Source organism: Quercus lobata, chromosome 6 (assembly GCF_001633185.2).
Source record: "Quercus lobata isolate SW786 chromosome 6, ValleyOak3.0 Primary Assembly, whole genome shotgun sequence".
Taxonomy (NCBI): Eukaryota; Viridiplantae; Streptophyta; class Magnoliopsida; order Fagales; family Fagaceae; genus Quercus; species Quercus lobata.
The window spans coordinates 27,868,652-27,887,160 of NC_044909.1; the positions used below are offsets into that span (position 1 = coordinate 27,868,652).

At 35.3% G+C, this 18,509-nt stretch overlaps 2 protein-coding genes across 5 annotated transcripts; both read right to left on the bottom strand.

Moving 5' to 3' along the window:
- Positions 1–641: 641 nt before the first annotated feature.
- On the bottom strand, positions 642–7,932 carry LOC115993681 (IN2-2 protein-like). 2 transcript variants are annotated; one of them, XM_031117628.1, is made up of 5 exons: positions 7,579–7,932; positions 7,303–7,503; positions 5,025–5,197; positions 4,841–4,943; positions 642–1,165 (listed from the first exon to the last, which is right to left on the bottom strand). In XM_031117628.1, the coding sequence occupies exons 1-5, from the start codon at positions 7,792–7,794 to the stop codon at positions 827–829; spliced, it is 1,032 nt and encodes a 343-aa protein (XP_030973488.1). In that variant the 5' UTR covers positions 7,795–7,932; the 3' UTR covers positions 642–826. The 2 variants fall into 2 exon arrangements, with proteins under 2 accessions (XP_030973488.1, XP_030973489.1); XM_031117629.1 differs by lacking the exon at positions 642–1,165 and adding an exon at positions 1,209–1,254.
- A 3,547-nt stretch (positions 7,933–11,479) lies between these two features.
- LOC115993684 (probable aldo-keto reductase 2) lies at positions 11,480–17,383 on the bottom strand. 3 transcript variants are annotated; one of them, XM_031117634.1, is made up of 6 exons: positions 17,083–17,383; positions 16,603–16,865; positions 16,318–16,518; positions 13,707–13,879; positions 13,523–13,625; positions 11,480–12,354 (listed from the first exon to the last, which is right to left on the bottom strand). In XM_031117634.1, exons 2-6 carry the CDS (start codon positions 16,816–16,818, stop codon positions 12,016–12,018), a joined length of 1,032 nt encoding a protein of 343 aa, XP_030973494.1. In that variant the 5' UTR covers positions 16,819–16,865; positions 17,083–17,383; the 3' UTR covers positions 11,480–12,015. The 3 variants fall into 3 exon arrangements, with proteins under 3 accessions (XP_030973494.1, XP_030973493.1, XP_030973492.1); XM_031117633.1 differs by having other exon boundaries at positions 16,603–16,868; XM_031117632.1 differs by having other exon boundaries at positions 16,603–17,383.
- Between the last annotated feature and the right edge of the window lie 1,126 nt (positions 17,384–18,509).

An 18,509-nucleotide genomic window follows, 5' to 3' on the forward strand; every position in this document is an offset into this window, starting at 1 on the left:
ATTTATTTTTTTTATATAGATTTTAAAAATTCCCTTACCTCAGAACAAAAGAAACGAGAGCTTAAATTTTGAAGGAGCTCAAACATGATCCTCACATTACCCAATTCAATTTGGGATCTGCTGAAAGCTTATCTGGTGGCCAAGTTTTAAAGGCTTCAAGTCATTAACACTAACAAAATTTTTGCAAGATTGAGGTACAAGCCAAGGCCATTTCTCAACTTTTTTTATGGTGATGGATACTAATTTTTTGCTTTGAAATAATTCGTAACAGTTGTGTCATGGATTTTTGGATGTTCAACATTTAACATTTTGGTTTGCATGATACTACTAAGAAGGATGTGAAGATACTATATATTAACAAGAGTGGGAATCTTTTTGTCTTTCATGTATTAGATTAGATGCCTCACCTGTACTCAGTTTGAGGGCTAGAGGCCACAAATGATCAGGAAACCAGTTCCACGGTGAAATAAAGATAACGATCATAAGGTTGAATACAACCCAAACTTGATTGACCCCCCAGGCACCATAGACTAAATCGTCTAGTACTTGGGACCATGTTGTTTTGGTAAGGTTTACTACGTGTGCAAGCATTCATAGCATAAAGTAGAATATAAAAAATGGAATAGATAATTTGTATTCTATGTTTATAATCGAGGTCGTTGAAGCTGGTATGATTATAATTTATAAGCATACATTATTTTCAACATAATGTACTTATTCTTTAAGCAGTCAAGAAACCTAAACTCAACGTACTTGTTGATACATGACGCATGACAAAAGCTCAAGAAACTCACGTACATATTGATACATAGAAATAGACTTGTGCTTATGTAGCTTTCCATGAAGAAAGTGGTGGGGTTTCAGAATCCTTCCAAGTTGCAAACTCATTCATATATCTGTCACCCTTCACGACATCCTCAGCAGCAAATGATTCAAGTTCAACCATTTCTTCTGGTGTCAATTTCACAGACAGAGCTCCAATGTTTTGGTTAAAGTTTTCAATCTTGGTGGTTCCAGGTATGGGACACACATCCTTTCCTTGGTGATGAACCCAAGCCAGTGCTAGCTGTGATGGGGTGCATCCCTTCCTTGCTGCCATTTCATTAACACGCTCAAATATGGTTTTGTTATGCTCCAGATTTTCAGGTTGGAACCTGGGTAGGAACTGCAAGTAGCAACTACATATATTAGCTAGCATCAGGACTGAATCACGAAACAACGGAGACTTTCATGGAGGCAGGGTCACTACTCATTCTGTCATTCATAAAGCCAATGATAATTACACATTAAAATACTTATTGTTATCAGCATCAAGACTTCATCACTAAAAATATTTTTGAGGTAGCACAATTTATAAAGGCAATGATGAATATAAAGTTTTAAAAAATTCCATAACATATCTATTTAGGTCTGTAGGCATCCATAGCTGTTGTTCCCTGGCTTAATGATGAGGACAGCACACCTTATTAGATTGGATTTCTTATGTAGTTGGATTAGTTCATAGATCATGCCTATGAACTGCTACCAAATGTGAGTTAGCTTCTAGATCCTTGTTTGTGAGGTTTCCTGAAATCCGTAGTGTCACCACCAGTCCTCTATCTTCAAGTAGCAAGCCTCAATACACCTTACCCTCTAGGCCTCAACTCACCTTACCCCCTCCTATGCCCAACACAATTAGTGCACCATTAGCTAGGGATGATAAAGGAAAAGGAGTGATGAGTGAATCATCAAAGATTCCCACCTACAATGCTTTAAATGGCAAGGCTTTGGTCATATTGCTGCCAAATGCCCAACTAAGGCCCTTATCCTTTATGAAGAGGAGAAAGAGAATAAAGAGGATGATATAGAAGAAGTGTCTGAACCCAACATGGCTGAAATCAATGTTAGAGATGATTAATGCAAGGAAAACCTTAAACTTGGTTGCATTCAAATGATACCAACTCACAACCCATGAGGGTGATCTAGAAAAGACAGAGTGAGGATTCCATTTCCCATGTCAACCAATATGCATGTGAAAGTCCCAAAACTGAAAGCATGATTCCACTTGAAGTAAAGTCTAGGAAGCCTTTAGGTACTCTCCCATTTCACCCCATGATAGGGCACTTGAGTCAATAGGAACATATAAGCATCATGAGGTAAGTAAACAATTTCCAGAAAATGATAATCCCTATAAAATTCATGCTAGTTCAGATTACATGAAATTTCAAGCATGGGATTTCATCATGGTTCCAAGTAAGCAATTGCAAGCTTGTAGTACTGCATCAGTCAAGATGTTGAAACATGTTGGACCAAATGCATATATTGTTGATTTTCAAACTAATTATAAAAATGACTCCATCTTTAATAGTGAGAATTTGGCTATTTATAAAGGCCCAGCAGTTTATTACCAACCTCATGATTTTGTCCAAATCCCTATACCTGCACGTAAATAAAATATTGATGCTATTTTAGATGAACAGGTTATTTCTACAAGGGATGGAGAAATTCAGTGGTACCTAGTTCGCTAGAAGGGACGACCAATATCAGACTGCACTTGGATCACACAAGATGAACTGCAGCAACTTGATCTGGATTTACTAGAGTACTACTCAGAGTTATACTTGATGGGGCCGAGTCTTCCCCACCCCAGGAGGGTTGATGAGGACAACACACCTTATTAGATTGGATTTCTTGTGTAGTTGGATTAGTTTAGGATTCCATTTTATTTTGAGTTCAAATAAGGATTAGACGATTAGATAAGGATTGGCCTTTAGATTACTATCAGTTTAGAGTTTTATGGTTTATGAACTTTTATTCTTGCAAGCTCTATATAATGGATTTAAGTGGTTTATGTTTTATTAGACTCTTTTTTTTTTTTTTTTTTTTATAGGTAATAAAAGTTTTATTGATAGCAAAAGTGCAATGTGTTTACGATTGTAAACTCACAGCAAAGAAAATAATACCCAAAAAAAAAAAAAAATCAAATAGAAACTCTAATAGAAATAAGGAAAAAAGACAAGGAAATACAATGTGTAAGACCCCAAATACGAGACCACTCAAACAAGGTCCTAGCTAGCAAATTCTTCAACAAATAAATGGGTCTCTCAATGTCCTCAAAAGTTCAAGTATTGCATTCCTTCGATACTCACCACTAGTACCATATTCCAAACATTTGAAGAATAATTCCCCAATCAATTCCTCCAAGCGAAAGAAAGAGAGACAACAGTATTCGCTACTCGGCATCACCCACTAAACCCCAAACAAAAGAAAAACCTCACTCCACAAAGCATGAGCAAAACTACAATGGAGTAAAAGTTAATCCACAGTTTCCTCATCACACCAACATAGGCCACACCAATTAACAAGAGACAAGTTCTTTTTAACAAGGTTATCTATTGTAAGAATCCCACCCCTAGTAGCAGTCCATAAAAAGAAAGACAACCTTTTAGGTATCTTAACACACCAAATGCTCTGCCAAGGGATAGAAACAGAAGTTGCTTTCAATAAAGAATTATAAAAGGAGTGCACATAAAAAATACCATAAACGATTCAACTGCCAAATCATAACATTATCACCCACCCCCCTTGGAATTCTGGCAGAAACATGCTCAAAGAAAAGAGTAAAATCTCCCTATTTCCCAGTCATTAAACTCACAACGAAAAAGTAAGTTCCAACTCCTGCCTCCCCCATCTGGTGCATATAAAATCAGATTAGAAATCAGAGCATCTTGAACCACAGCACTGACAAAAAATTCCTGATATAAACTCTTTCAAAGAAATAGGACCGCTCCAAGAGTCATGCTAGAACCGAAGGCGAATACCCTCTCCCACTGCATACACCACATGACTGCACCTTTCCTAATGTTCTTCCACAACCCACAGCCATGTGTCCCTCTAACAACTCTATTTATTAATGAAATTCATATGGGAGATTTTCTAATTCATTGGGTGTTGATTCCTAACACCTTAGGTGTTGATGGCTAAGTTCTCTTGCTTAGTGCCAATTCCAAGAGACCCCTAGGTGCTGATTCTTAGGGTTTATCTTTTAGTTTTCTTGTTCTTTTATTTTCTCTTAATTGTCCTGCATCACTTAATTTTCATGACTCTAAAAGATTCCAGAAGGCAGTACAGATGACATAAACCGAGGTAGGAAAATAACAATTGTAATCTAGGTATGCCATGCTTAATTTATTCAGTTCAATCAGTATGATGTGCCATTGAAGTATTGGCATATATTAAAATCAGTATCTTTCAAGTAGTACACATCCAAAAAGTCAAAAACTTCTCTCACAGATGACTTACATAGATTCTAGAATTGATTATTAAAATTCTTTGGAGCAATGACAAAATAGCAACAAACAATTAGTCCATAACCATTACATAAAAATAGTTTTCTGTAAAATGAAAAGGAGTTAAATGGGAAAATATTCTATTTCAAGAAAACTGATCTAGAAAGTGGTTTAAAAATCTTATTATAGAGAAGAACCAAATATTCTGAATGGCTAAATGAGAAATGAGGTAGGATACGATAACAAATATACAATAGACACTTGACATCTGCACTGTGAAGTTATCAGCAAAACATTTAGACATTGGAAATCACTTGTTCAGATTATTAGATTACCTGTATACTATAACCACTAACGAAGTTGGTAACAAGTTAAACTTTATATGCTGTATTAGTTCATTAAGAGAATCAGGCAAAGCATATAGATATTAGATATTTGCAAGGTCAATCACCATGTGAGCCAACTGAGGAGATAAAATCTCTAATAATGCACTAATGATGCTATAAACTATGAAACTAAATGCATGTATATCTCATTTCGAAGCACAACATTTGAGGGATGGACCTACAAACCTTTCGGAAATCATCGTCCGTCAAATTTTCAAGAACCTTAGACCCAGACGAAAAGAACCCTCGTCCTAGAGGACTGTATGCCACAATCCCAATCCCTAGTTCCCTGAACAAATAGGAGAGTAAATTTAAATTTTGAACCATAATTATTATATAGCTTAAAATGCAGTTGCAATTGACACCTCACCTGCAAGTAGGAATTATTTCTTCCTCCACATCTCTAGACCACAAAGACCACTCTAGCTGCACAGCAGTTATGGGATGAACTGCATGTGCCCTTCTGATTGTAGAAGCAGAGGCCTCAGATAGACCTATATACTTCATTTTACCCTCTTGAACTAGTTTCTTGAGTTCTCCAATCTTAAAATACAAAGGAGATTAGAATTGGAGGACGCTCAACAGCAAGATTTTAAAAGATGCATAATGGGACATATTAAGAGAAAATAGAATTAGAGGATGCTCAACAACAAGATTTTAAAAGATGCATAATGGGACACATTAAGAGAAAATAGTGGCAACAAATGTAACAACTAAGCTAGCTAACAAAGAGATAACTGCAAGATAATCATTGTAACAATAGTATATTGATATGTAATTAGACTACTTAGAATATTATAATGCCAAATTATAATGCTTGCTGATCATTATCTGACAGTCTTGATAGGATAGGTTCATGGTTACATGTTCTTAGGCAAATGGTAGTTTCCTTTATTCAAAGATCTCATAAATAATTACAAAATAATTTAACGATGATGATCAATTACAGTGAAGCATGAAGCTAAATTTAAATATGCATATTGATAGTCATCATATGTCAAAATATGACGCCTTCGCAACAATGCTCATTAATCCTTCAAAAGGGGCACAAGTAAAACATGGTTCCTTTGACTCTCTCTCTCCCCAAAAGGAAATGTGAAGTCACTAAAAATATATATTAAACATAAAAATGAATTCAGAATATTGATTTCTTGAATTTGCCTAGGACGCAGTCCAAAATATTAGGGATGTGGAGATACAGATAAGAATGGGGGGATGGGGTGAAGTTGTATGAAATACATTATATAGAAAAGTGAAAATGAGTTTATCAAAACAAAAGTGTTAGTTGATTCCCGCATTAATTCAATATTCAGTTCAATCAATTAGAAAAACATAAAAATCATTAGTTTGATTCCCTCACTCAGTTGAATTGATTGAAGTAGAATAAAGGAGAAAATGAGGAGTTCCTACTTTGGTTTGCTTTTGTTGTCATTCATACACATGATCTTCTTCCAATACTCAAAACTATAATGGAAATGTGAAAGAAGGTTTCAGTTCTTCCAATACGAATGAGCAAAAGAGGCAAGTGAGAACAAACTTCAACTTTTTTGGCACCACAAGTATAGAATGGAGAAGGAAGTCCACACAATGTTCATGTTTAAAAAATATGAAAGTAAAAAGGCTTCTAATAGTGTTCCTAAGAGAGGAAACTACAAAAAGGAGAGTGTAACAAAGTGTGGCTAAATATCCTGCACTCTTTTTTCTGAATGACATTCTTTAAATCTTGGATCTTCAGTCAAATCTTAATATGGCATTTCACTGGGACAGGATATGACTCGAACGGGGACTTTTAAAATCAGAAGACAAAGTCAGCTCAACTCTAAATGGAATCCGAACAGATTCTGCTCATGTTGTTCAAATAATTATCAGGAAATAGACAATGAAAAAAAAAGAAAAGATAATAGGCCAAATTTCTGTAAAAGGGAATTTCTCTACTGCCAACATTTCTGGTTCTATTTCTGAATTGAATGCATACACTCTATTTCCACCAGCTATTGTTTGGAAAAATCCAATTGAACAAAAATTTACAAAGCAAAAGAGTTAGATTAACACTTAAAATTGAAGAAATACATGCTAACAAAGATCATGAGTTGAAACCAAGAAGAGAATATAAACAGGATAAAATAAGAAGATCGATTGCGACATGCCATGACATTGCAACTAATAAGCCAACCCTATCGCCATAGACATTTGCCTCAACTTAGGCTTTACTACATTACTTTTATCTAAAAATGGAGTGACCCTTGTAAGCTAGAAAGAACTTTGAAAGGAACAAAGCACACTAGACTAGAGAATTTGGGAACAAAGATTGCATAATAATATAATAATGCTTACAAACAGTTAGAACTAAATAGTCCCTCCCCTATTTTTATTTTTATAGAAATACAATGGTCTTTATTGTGTGGAGGTTAGTTACAAATACATTAAGATAAGGTTGTCAGAGTTAAAAAATGTAAACTCCAGTTCCAGCCATCACACATATATATATGCAAAGAATAATTTTTGATATAATAATGAAAAGACAAATGGAGATGGTACTATATATATGTGCGGAATTGTCGATAGAAATAAATTTCAGGGGACATTGAAAAGAAAAAAGCAGAAAGAGTAAGAGTTGATATATCTGAATCAGATATGAATAAACTAACCGTGACTTCAATGGGAACGCGGGTGTCAACACGATGCTGATAGTAGAGATCAATACAATCAATATTGAGGCGCTTCAAACTGGCCTCACAAGCTGCTCTCACATACGCTGGATCGCCACGGATTTCCCTCTTCCCATCCGCAAAGCTAATACCAAACTTTGTTGCCAATTCCACCTTCTCTCTTACCCCTCCCTTCAAAGCCTGTAGCAACCACCCACCCACGCAAAATTAAGAGTGAGTAATGCATATCATATGGACAACATTTTAAATCAGTACCTTTCCAAGGAGGATTTCATTGGTGAAGGGGCCATAGATGTCGGAGGTGTCGAGGAAGGTGACACCGGTGTGGATGGCATGATGGATGAGAGAGATCGTGTCTTCATCAGGCTTTGGAGGACCATAGAAAGCGGACATTCCCATGCACCCTAAACCTTGTGCAGACACCTCCAGTCCCTGTGAACCCAGCTTTATTCTCTCTACTCTTCCACCCATTATTATTTCTTTGCTCAACTTATTCTACTGCTGCTACTACTACTACTACTTGTTGCCGTTGCTGCGTTTTAGCCAAGCGGTAAAAGAAGAAGAAGAAGAAGATAGAAATAATCATATGGTCCTTCTACTCCTACACCTACTCCTACAAATACAAACTGTCCTCTTTCGTAATCATCAAAATGCTGGCGTAAGGACATACGTTTTCTTTGGGTAACTATTCCCCCCGCTCCCACTCTCACGGTTCATTTTCCAAAAATTATTTTTGTCAATTTATTTTACTGTTTAATTTATTTTTGTTATTATTTATAGGGCTTAATATATTTTTTTGTATTATTTATAGGTCTTTCTGTACTATTTCAGTTAACTTTTACCTTTATCTACAGTACTTTTAGCAAAAAAATTTCAATTTCAACAAAATAAGCAGATTCCAAACGGATCCTAAAGGTCCATTTGGATACAACTTATTTGACTGAAAACTAATAATATTGTAAGAAAATAATTTTTAAATGTCTGAATAGTATTAGAATCCATTTTTAAAGGAAAAATTATTGAAAAGTGAAGTTTGTGAGTCCTATAAATAGTATATAGAACTCACTTATATTGTGAACAGAAAAAAAGTCAACAATTACGGCTAAAAAAAAATGGAAAATGCAAAACGTGAACTCACAAAACATGAATCGAAACGCACCTAAATATAAAAAATAAATAAATAAAAGTAAAAAAAGTTGTGAGAGAATTGGAGTGAATTGCATGGAGCAATTGCTAAATGTAATTGCACCAGATGCTAATCCCTATTAGAGGATGGTCCCATTTTTTTTTCTTTTCCACTATTAGACTTGACAATACAACTAATTGATCTTAGCCAAAAGGACTAGAATTCGAGGAGCGGGGTGACAATTATCAAACGGCTGGCGTAAGGACATACGTTAGCTGAGATTTGACAGCCTAAGGACATTAGTTGGTTAACAGCAAAAGTAAAACAATAAAATATTTTATTTATCATATTAAACATTTGAAAATGTTTGGCATATAAAATTTTTAACATGTAAAATATTTTAATTCAAAATAAACACAGCGTTAATAACTTAATTAAAAAAGTCACCTAAAAGATCTGACCCTAATGCTACACGTCCTCATCATCATCATCTTTTATATAATAATAATAATAATAATAATAATAATAATAATAATCATCATCATCGTCATCATCATCATCAGAATATCAAAAACTCATGACCTCAATCACAACCATCCTTAGAGTTGTACACACAACATTATCTTTATCATTACGTGACATAGGGTCGGTAAGTCGACACTCGAAATCCTATATTTCTTAATCAGCAAAATAAAAACTTATCCTTGAAGTTAGCTTAAAATTCTAATATTTTAAAATTTACCAAAATATATTCACCACTCTACATTTACCAAAATAATTTTTTTTTTTTTTTAACATTTTCCCTTGTATTGATGGAAATATTGAAATTAGATAATTTAATTTCTTTTATTTTAATTAGATGAGAGTAGGTTGCTTAAGCCTTCGGTCATGTGTAGAGAGAGCAACTAATGCATTAGTAAGAATTAAGAAAGAGTGAATTTATCTAAGTTGGGGGAACAAAAAAGAGGTAGAGAAAGACCAACAATCATATTAGTAGAAGTAAAAAAAGAAATAATATGCCAATTAAGAGAATAACAGAAAATATAACTTTAGATAGAGCAAAATAGAGGTAAATAATACATATGGTCAACCCTAACTAATATGTTGATGATCCATAGCCGACTCCAAAATTTTGGGATTAAGACTTTGTATGTCATTGTTGTTGTTGTTGTTAATTAGATGATAGTAATATTTGTTTGATGTTTCAATAAAGGACATCAAAGGTTCAAATTCCTTCTCCCCTATTATAACTATCTAATTTATTCCCAAAAAAAATTATAGTACTATTTAAAAATAGACAGGTTTTAATTTTCTATGTTAAAATAAGCAATGTAAAAAAAAAAATAAAAAAATAAAAAGAAAAAAAGGGCAAAGAGCCAAAAACTACAATTTCTCCCTCCCTAAAGCATACCTTATTTTCCAATTTCATATCCTTCCCCTTTTTCTTCTTCTTTTTTTTTCTTTTTTTGTGCACAGGTTTAGAAATATTAAGCACCAATATCTAACAATCCATTTGGTTGAGTGGAAAACAAGAGGGAGAAAAAAAAGGGGGAGATGAGTGTTTGGTTGGAAAGGGAAAAGTGGGGAGAAAATGAAATGGCCCAACAGCATTCTCTCCTAACCCACCAAATTTCACCCCCCCCCCCCTCTCACTATTTTCTACATCATTTCTCTTTTTTCCTTCATTTTTCCCCCTACTTTTCAGTTAACATTGGGCATGCATTTTACATTTTTATACTTGAACTCCATTTTTTCCTAGTAAAATATTTATAAAAATAATAATAATAATAATAGGGGCACGACCGCTTGAGAGTAAATTTCTACAAACAATATTTTCTATCATCTCATTTCTTCTCAACCAAATAAAAGAGTTTTTAATCTCACAATTTTTCCACCCCCTCAAACCAAACACCATGAAAAAAAAACTAAATTTTTTTTTATCCCTTAACTTTTCTATTATTTCCCCATTTTCTATCCTCCTACTTTTTCATTTCTTTAACAAAACAAAACCTGAGGCTTGGGAGGTATCATCTGCCTACGGCCTAACATGTGAGTGATTCCAATTTCATACTTACAGTTTGAAAAGTCAATTGTGTCCTTAATTAATCTGAAATCTTTCCATTTAATACTAATCCTAATTTGGATGCTAATGTGTGGTTTGATTGGACATGTTTATCATTAAAAAAAAATATATAAATAAAATTTAGGTGTCATTAAAACTACTTAAGCAACTTAAGTCATTACTACCTACCACACAATCACACTTAGGGTGTGTTTGGATTGAACTTATTGTTGCTGAAACTGAAAACTGAAAACTGAAAACACTGTAGTAAAATAATTTTTAAATGTGTAAATAGTACCGTGGGACCCATTTTTAATATTTTTTAATGAATAAAGTGGCTGTGGGTCCCATAAACAATACTGCTACAGTACCACTACAGTGTTGTTTGTCCCCCTTTTCTGCAAAACGCGTGAAATGTAAAAAAAAAAAAAAAAAAAAAAAAAAAGAGTGAAAACGCAGACGCAGCAAAGTTCAGTGCTATCCAAACGAGCACTTAGTGTCCGTTTGGGAAACAATGAAAATTATAAATTATTTTACTATTTAACTTATTTTTACTACTATTTATAGACCCCACTGCACTTTTTAATACTATTCATGAACCCTACTGTATTATTTCAACTAACTTTTACCTTTATCTACAGTATTTTCAGCAATAAATTTTCAATTTCAATAAAATAAGCGGTATCCAAACAAACATTTAATGCCATGTGGCCACCATGTAAGGTCACACATGTAAGGTCACACTTGTGGCATGAATGAAACATTTTTTACCCATTTTTCCAGTGTACAATTATTTAGATGTCACAAAAACAAAAAAGAAAATGGTAGGAAAGCAAGGCTCCGTTAGTTTCAATTTTCAAATGCAAACATTTGAATTTTTCTTATTCGGTTGGGTTTTTGTAAAATTTTTTCCTCTTTTACAGAACTCAGAAATTTTAACAACCCAAACTCAAATTCCTCAACAGAAATGAAGTACAAAAACATAACAAATTGCTTGCAAAATTTTTAAATAATAATAATAATAAATCCAGGTTTTACGATGGTAACAGAGCTCCTGAACGGCGGTGATGGAAGGGATTCAAAGCTTTGTTGATGGGCAATGATAGAGCTATACTGAAGGGTTGGAATCTCACCATCGCATCAATCTATCTGACATTGCATCAATCTCTACTGATCTAATTAGACAGGAAAAAGTTTGGAGCCACACCAAAAGTCACTACTTGTGCCACAATTTGCCCATGTGGCGAGTTGTGGTGGGTAGAGGGGTGATGGTGGGACACCCTTCTAAAAATTATTGACACATTTTAGGTTCTGATTTTCACAAGATCAAACATGATAAGATGCCCAGTGGCACACAGCAAAAGACTTGCGTTTAGTCCCACCCCCAGGAGAACGGACTTATTCTTCAAGCTGTCAAGAACTCAACACAAACTCAAACACACTTCAATTGACAGAACTCCATGAAACTCACCGTACTTATTGACACACAGCAAAAGAATTGTGTTTATGCAGCTTTCCATGAAGAAAGTGGCGGAGTTTCAGAATCCTTCCAAGTTGGAACGTCATTATGATATCTTTCACCCTTCACAACATCCTCAGAAGCAAATGATTCAAGTTCAGCCATTTCTTCTGGCGTCAGTTTCACAGATAAAGCTCCAATATTTTGGTTGAAGTTTTCAATCTTGGTGGTTCCAGGTATGGGACACACATCCTTCCCATGGTGATGAACCCAAGCCAGAGCTAGCTGCGATGGGGTGCAGCCCTTCCTTGCTGCCATTTCATTAACACGCTCAAATATGGTTTTGTTATGCTCCAGATTTTCAGGTTGGAACCTGGGTAGGAACTGCAAGCAGTGACTAAAAATATTAGCATCACGACCGAATTAGTCAACAAAAAAGGATAGTTTCATGAAATTAGGGCCCCTACTCATTCATAAAGCCAATGATAGACATACATTATAAAATACTTATCAGCAACAAGATTCGTATCAATAAAAATAATTTTTAAAAAGTATACAATTTATAAAGGCAATGATGAAAATACAGTTTAACATAATTCGATAAGACAGCTATTCAGGTCTGTAGGCATCCGCAAATGCTATTCCCTAGCTTAATTTTCATGATAATAAAAGATACCAGAAGACAGTACAGATTACATAAACTGAGGTAGGCAAATAACAATAGAAATCTAGATATGTCATGCTTTAATCAGTTCAGTCAGTAAGATGTGTCATAGAAGTATTGGCTTATATTAAAATCAGCATCTTTCTAGTGTTACAGCCTCCAAAAAGTGTATTACTTCTTTCATGGATGAGTTACATAGATTCTAAAAAAGATTAATCAAGTTCTTTGGAGCATTAACAAAACAGCAGCTAACAATTAGTCCTTAATCATTACATAAAAACAGTTTTCTGAGTTGACGGGAAAATCAACACCTAACATTTTTTTCTATTTCAAGAAAACTAATCTAGAAAGAGGTTAAAAAAACCTATAATAGAGAGGAACCAAATATTCTGATTTGGCTATATGAGCAACGATGTAAGCTACACTAACCAATATGCAATGAACACTTGACATTTGAACCGTGAAGATATCAGCAAAATATTTAGGCATTGAAGATATTTGCTTAGATAAATTAGATTACCTGTATATAACCATTAAAGAAAATGTTGACCACAAGTCAACTTTTACATGCGGTGTTAGTTCATTAAAGAGAATAAGGGAAAGCATATAGGTCTCTGCAAGGTCAATCACCAAGCCAACTGAGGAGATAAAATCTTCAATATTGATGAATGCACTGATGATGCAATAAAACTGTGAATCTAAATGCATGTTTATCTCATTTCAAAGCTCAAAATTTGAGTGGTAGATCTGCAAACCTTTCGGAAGTCATTATTCCTAAAATTTTCAAGAACCTATTGATGAATGCACTGATGAAGCAATAAAACTGTGAATCTAAATGCATGTTTATCTCATTTTGAAGCTCAACAATTAAGTGGTGGATCTACAAACCTTCCGGAAGTCATTTTCTGTAGAATTTTCAAGAACCTTAGACCCAGACGAAAAGAACCCTCGTCCTAGAGGACTGTATGCCACAATCCCAATGCCTAGTTCCCTGAACAATTAGGAGAACAAAATTAAATTTTATACCTCAACTCTTCTATACCTTAAAATGCAACTGTAATTAATACCTCACCTGCAAGTAGGAATTATTTCTTCCTCCACATCTCTAGACCACAAAGACCACTCTAACTGCACAGCTGTTATGGGATGAACTGCATGTGCCCTTCTGATTGTTGAAGCAGAGGCCTCAGATAGACCAATGTACTTGATTTTACCCTCTTCAACTAATTTCTTGAGTTCTCCAATCTTATAATATAAAGGAGAAAAGAATAAGAGAATGCTCAACAGCAAGATTTCAAAAGATGCATAATGGGACACATGAAGAAACAATAGTGGCAGCAAATGTAACAACTACTCAAATGTAACAGCAAATGTAAGAAAAAGATAGCTTCAAGATAACCAAGCTGCAGCAACAGTATATTGATATGTAATTAGAATACTCAGAACACAATAAATGCCAAATTACCATATTTGCTAATCATTATCTGACAGTCATGATAGAATAGGTTCATGGTTACATTATCTTACGGAAATGGTAGTTTCCTTAATTCAATAATCTCATAAATAATTACAAAATAATTGAACAATGGTGATCACCTACAGTAAAGCATGAAGCTTAATTTAAATATGCATATTGATAGTCATCATGTGTTAAAATATGACGCCTTCAAACAATGCTCATTTCTCCTTCAAAGGGGGCACAAGTAAAACAAGATGACTTCGTCTCTCTCTCTCCCCCAAAGGAAAGTAAAGTTTCAAAATATATATTAAATTTAAAAATGAATTTGGAATATTGTTTTTTCGAATTTGCCAGGGATGCAGTTCAAAACCTTAGGCATGTGGAGACATTGATAAAAATGGGGGAATGGGGTGAAGTTGTTTGAAAGCTATTTTATAGAAAAGTGAAAATGAGTTCATCAAAACATCCAAGAGTTAGTTGATTCCCCGCATTAATTTGATCCTTTATTCGGTTCAATCAATTAGAACAAATAAAACTCATTAGTTTGATTCCCTCACTCAGTTGAATTGATTGAAGTATAATCAAGGAGAAATGAGGAGTTCATAACTTGGTTTGTATTGTTGTCATCCATATGACAAAAAAGTTATTCCTAGAATTTCATCCAATATTCTAAACTATCATGGAAGAGAAAGAATTTTTTATTTCTTCTGAAACGAAGTTAGCAAAGAGGCTTGTGAGAACAAACTTCTAATTTTTTGGCACAAGTTAGAATAGGGAAGGAATTCCACACGAGTTTCATGTTTAGAAATAAGAAAGTAAAAAGGCTTACAGTAGTGTTCTTGAGAGAGTAGACTACAAAAAGGAGAATGTGACCAAGTGTGGCTAAATATCCCACTCTTTTCCTGAAAGACGTTCTTTACAACTTGTATCATTAGTCACATCTTTATATGGCATTTCAATGTAGCAGGATATGACTCTAAAGGGGGTTTATTAAAATCAGAAGACAAAATCAACTCTGACTTTAAATGGAATTTAAACATATTCTTCTCATCGTGTTGTTCATTAATTATAGGATAATAAACAATATAAAAGATAATAGGCTAAATTTCATATAAAAATGCATGATAAAAGGCAAATTACCTACATCCAAAATTTTTTGGTTCTATTCCTGAATTGAATGCATAAACTCTATTTCAACCAACACTTGTCCATTAAAATCCAAACTACAAAAATTCACATACCAAAAGAGCAAGTCCAAAAAAAAAAAACCACACTATAATTAATGAAATATATGCTAGTAAAGATCATGAGCTGGATCCAATAAGAGAAACATAAACAGTCTAAAATAAGGATATTGATAGTGACAAATCATGACATTGCAACTAATAAGCCAAGCCTTATCTGATGCCATAAACAATTGACTCACCTTAGGCTTGAGTCGCTTGATTACATTAACTTATCTTGAAATGGAGTGACCCTCATAAGCTAGAAAGAACTTCAAAAGGAACAACGAACACAAGAATTTGGGAACAAAGATTGAACAATAACGCTTACAAACAATTAGATAATTTGAACTAAATAGTCCCTCCCCTATTTATAGAATTGGTTATACAAAATCAATGGAAGTGGTTATGCAGCTCATGAGCTTGCTCACTTTGCCCGTAGGAATGGTTCTCATCAGTTGTGGAAAGGGGTTACTCCCTCTTTTTTAGAATCAATTGTACAAGCAGACTTGCTGCTCTAAAATTCCTGCACAGCAGGTTCTACTCTCTTGTAATTTCATTCTCTGTTGCAATGAAATCTATATTCCCTTTCAAAAAAAAAAAGGCCTAGTCTCTTCTCAAGGTTTTGTGTGGAAGTCACAATACATTAAGATGTATATAGTTGTGGGAGTCACTTGTATATTCATGTTATAGCCATCACATATCTGTGATGGGTGAGCCAATGGCAACCCTCCTTGGCATTTCATTTGATGTATGGAATGTGAAGCATTTTAAACACATATACACTGTTCTTAATTTTGAGTCAAGAATGCCTAGCACAAGAGCAACTTCATCATAAATAAATAAAGAGCAAGTGATTCTATGCAACCCCAATCAAGTACCTTATAAAATTTATACTTAATAATCATTGGAAATCAACTGAATGGCTTAATCTGATATGATTATGAGTCTGATAACTAATACTTAATAGAAAAGGGGTTTAAGAAAAAAATTTAACTAACCGTGACTTCAATGGGAAGGCTGTTGTCGATACGGTGCTGGTAGTAGAGATCAATACAATCGATATCAAGGCGCTTCAAACTAGCCTCACAAGCTGCTCTCACATACGCTGGATCGCCACGGATTTCCATCTTCTCATCCGGAAAGCTAATACCAAACTTTGTTGCCAATTCCACCTTCTCTCTTACCCCTCCCTTCATAGCCTGCACCACTCAATAAATAAAGTAACGACAGAGAGATAGCCATTATTCATGACTCATGACTCATGACTCATGATCGAGTGGTACCTTTCCAATGAGGATTTCGTTGGTGAAAGGGCCGTAGACATCGGAAGTATCGAGAAAGGTGACACCACTGTCGATGGCATGATGGATGAGACGGATCATGTCTTGTTCGGGCTTTGGAGGACCATACAAAGAGGACATGCCCATGCAGCCCAGACCTTGTGCCGAAACCTCCAGTCCCTGTGAACCCAGCTTTATCCTCTCCACTCTTTCAGCCATTTTTTTTTGTTTTGCTTTGCTTTGCTTTGCTTTTTCTTCAACAACTACTACTAGTTGACCAGCAATCAAATACAAACTCTCACAACAATTTCACAATATTTTTTAAAATTAGCATGCTAGCTATCTCTCATTAAAAATTTTTACAATCTTAAATTAGCATGTTTACTCACACCTGAACCCACAACAATCTTCGATTTTGACATGCTAATTTAAGAATGTTATGACTTGTGACAACAACATTAGTACATTACAATTTACAAATACCTGATCTCAGCCAAATTTAGGACGCTGACCACTGTGGTAATTATCGAGTAGGACGAACGTTAGTTGAAATTTTTAGAGCAAAAAAAGAAAAGAAAATAGTAAAACAATAACTAACACAGTCAAAACTCAAAAGGGCCATTCGAGAGTTGATGATTTTGGGTTAGACACACTACACTAGTAGCTAAGAAGTGAACCCAGATTCACTCACTAGTACTTGAATATGGACATGGACTAAACAGTGGAGTCCAAATCCACAAAATAAATATGCTCCACTCCATCTCCATGTACCACTAAACGCGTCTATTTTTTTTTTCTCAAACAAACTAACGGAAAAAGAAAGCCTAACCTTAATCAAAGTTAATGCCTCAAGTCACTGTCACTGACAACTTTCCCTTTGCTCACTTTTTCTCCACAAAGAACTGAAGAAGCACTATTCTATTTAATTAATCAATCTTCACATCCCTATTTATTTATTTATTTATTTATTTATTTTTTAAGTTGTGGTGTGGGTAAATTCTTCTCGTTTGAGATTTTGGGTTTCGCTGTGGGCAATTCCCCACAGCAAATATAAGATCTATTGACGGCAATCTGATGAGGCCAAGAAATGAGAGTGACTTTAACCTGTGGTTGCACTTCATCTTTGGAAAAAACGTTGATTTCGTAAACAAGTAGGGTATCTTATCAAATGGGTGGCCCTTTGGGAGTTTGTTGTTTGGTGTTGATAGGAATGGCAACGGGTCGAGTTCGGGCCGGGTTTTTTCATACTCGAACCCGACCCACGAGGTAAGATCCGTGGCCCGGACTTGACCCGTTTAGGGTACTGGGTTTTTTCCCAGGGCCCGGATCTGCCCTAGCCGAGCCTCGCGGGGCTTGCGAGCCCCGTTTAGGGATTGGGCCCAATTCGTGGTCCAACCAAAAAAAAAAAATTTAAGCCCAGATTTATTTTTTCCTACGTTTAAGCCCAGATTTATTTTTGTTGTTCAAGTCATAGACTCAGTGATTAACTGACTGAGGGAGTGTGTGAGTGAGGGAGGGTCGGACTGAGGGAGGGAGGCATGAGGGAGTGTCGGTCCTGTCGGAGTGTGGGAGTGAGGGACTGCGCTGAGGGAGAGGGAGGGTCAGAGTGACTGAACTGAGGGAGAGGGAGGGTCGGTCCTTTTTTTGAGGCGTGAGGCGTGAGGCGTGATCGGACTGAGGGACTGTCGGAGGGAGGCGTGATTGGATTGAGCTGATCGGACTACAATTGCAAAGTGCAGAAATGAGGGAGAGGGACTGCGGATCGGACTGAGGTGAGGGAGGGAGGCAACTGAAGATTGAAGAGTGAAGAAATGAGGAATTAGTTAGGGTTAGATTATAGGTATATATATATTAGGGAATTTTTGTAATTTTGGGTACCGGGTTTTTATACGAGTCGGGTCTCGGGTCGG